The sequence below is a fragment of the Trichinella spiralis genome (assembly GCF_000181795.1).
Source record: "Trichinella spiralis strain ISS 195 chromosome Unknown Scfld2789, whole genome shotgun sequence".
NCBI lineage: Eukaryota > Metazoa > Nematoda > Enoplea > Trichinellida > Trichinellidae > Trichinella > Trichinella spiralis.
Window position 1 is genome coordinate 4,135 of NW_003529728.1, and position 1,708 is coordinate 5,842.

Below are 1,708 nucleotides of genomic sequence, written 5' to 3' on the forward strand. Positions count from 1 at the left end.
TTTTCAAAAATAAAATAGATACATTTTTCTGCAAAATAAATCTCTACCAACCGACTTTCCATGGAAATTAAGCGGATTAAACAATTTTTGTTCATAAATATATTAACTTTTTTTAATCATTAAACTTCTTTTTTTCTCAAACTGTCCACATTGAAATTTAAAATAAAAATAATAAGCACAACAACGAACAAACAAATATCAGTGAAATTTTATTTTACAGCACAAAACAACATTCAAAATAAATAAAACAAAAAAAAACAGCCAACAACGACAAATACATCAAACAGAATAATAACAATACGCCATCAAAATCAAAAAAACAGAATCAAAATCTGTTTCTGCTTTTTTTATTCTGAAATTTTTTTCTGCTTTACCTTTATAATACAACATAAAACATTCATTGAAAGAAATGAAAAAAATCAAATTCTTCTGCATTCATTGTTTCTCATATAAATTCACATGCCGCTAACTTACTTCATTTTTCCAATAAATCGTCCATAAATTTGTCAATTTAACTTAAATAAACAGCAAATAAGCAATTTCATCGATACTACTAATTTATCGCAATACAATAATGTCACAATATAACTGAAATTTTAAAATTGATTATAAAATTCCAATTTCTACATACGTTCCAAGACAACTAATTTTGATATATGTCTCGTTGTTTCAGCAATGAAACCAGTGATAAAAGAAGATTTGATCAGAGACTTCTCAAATATGCAATTCTTAACAAAGGCTGTAACTCGAACAAAACAATTAATTTTAAAACAGCTATAAATTTTTATCCAATTAACTAACTGTAAGCGATTTTAGCAAAAATTTGAAAATACGAATTAAAGAAGCGGAGAAAATCATTAAAACTTGAGCGGTCGTAATTTTTAAAACGTATTCAAAATAGCGATAGCACAAGCACCTTCATAAATCGGTGCATAATCAGTGCATATAAGCAAATAACGGCCACGTTGTTCAAAATAAAAATCAATAAAATCAATCAATAAAAAAGTGAAATCTTTTGAAAAGAAAACAAGTCAAAATAATGCATAATGCTCGATACTGTCAGTAAGGAAATTGAAATAATTATTTTTATGCAAAATAAAATTTCAAAGCTTCACCTAATGTAGCGTTAGAAGTTATTTAAAATCTTACTGTACTGCCATATTTCTTATTACAATACTGAAAATAGGTTACTTTTATTAGATAATCCTAATTTCCTTGGCAAAAGAAACTGTTACATAATGGTATTGTAGTAAATTCGAATTTGTAAACAACGTGCTAAATATATTAAAAATATTATTCTAAAAATGTGCTCAATAATTTTAAATGCCACTGAAAAACAAAACTAGCATGCTTTATCTGTTTTTCCATCAATTGCATCCTTAATCGAACAGCTTTTATTACACTAAAACACAACTTTTCAATTAAATTTATTTGATTAAAATTCCATTTAAAAGATAAAAAATAACTAAATTTAAACTAATCTATTTGTTATACACAAGGAAACGTTCCAATCACCGATTTTAAAAGAGACCCTGAAAACACTTGAACTGAAAATCTATCAAAATCAAACTTTCACATAAATTTTCAAAAAGCAGTGACAAAAAAAAAATTAGAACAAAATAATACTGCTGGTGACCATCATTTATACTATTTGAACAAAGCTCATCATTGAAGAAACTGGCAAAAACAGCCAATACCAAAAATAATT

The 1,708-nt window shown here is 25.9% G+C and overlaps 1 protein-coding gene across 1 annotated transcript; it reads right to left on the reverse strand.

Moving 5' to 3' along the window:
• Positions 1–474: 474 nt before the first annotated feature.
• Tsp_13977 (MAP kinase-activating death domain protein) lies at positions 475–479 on the reverse strand (the record flags this gene model as incomplete). Its single annotated transcript, XM_003368269.1, has 1 exon — positions 475–479. A coding segment is annotated over exon 1 (5 nt), but the record flags the coding sequence as incomplete, so codon positions are not given.
• Between the last annotated feature and the right edge of the window lie 1,229 nt (positions 480–1,708).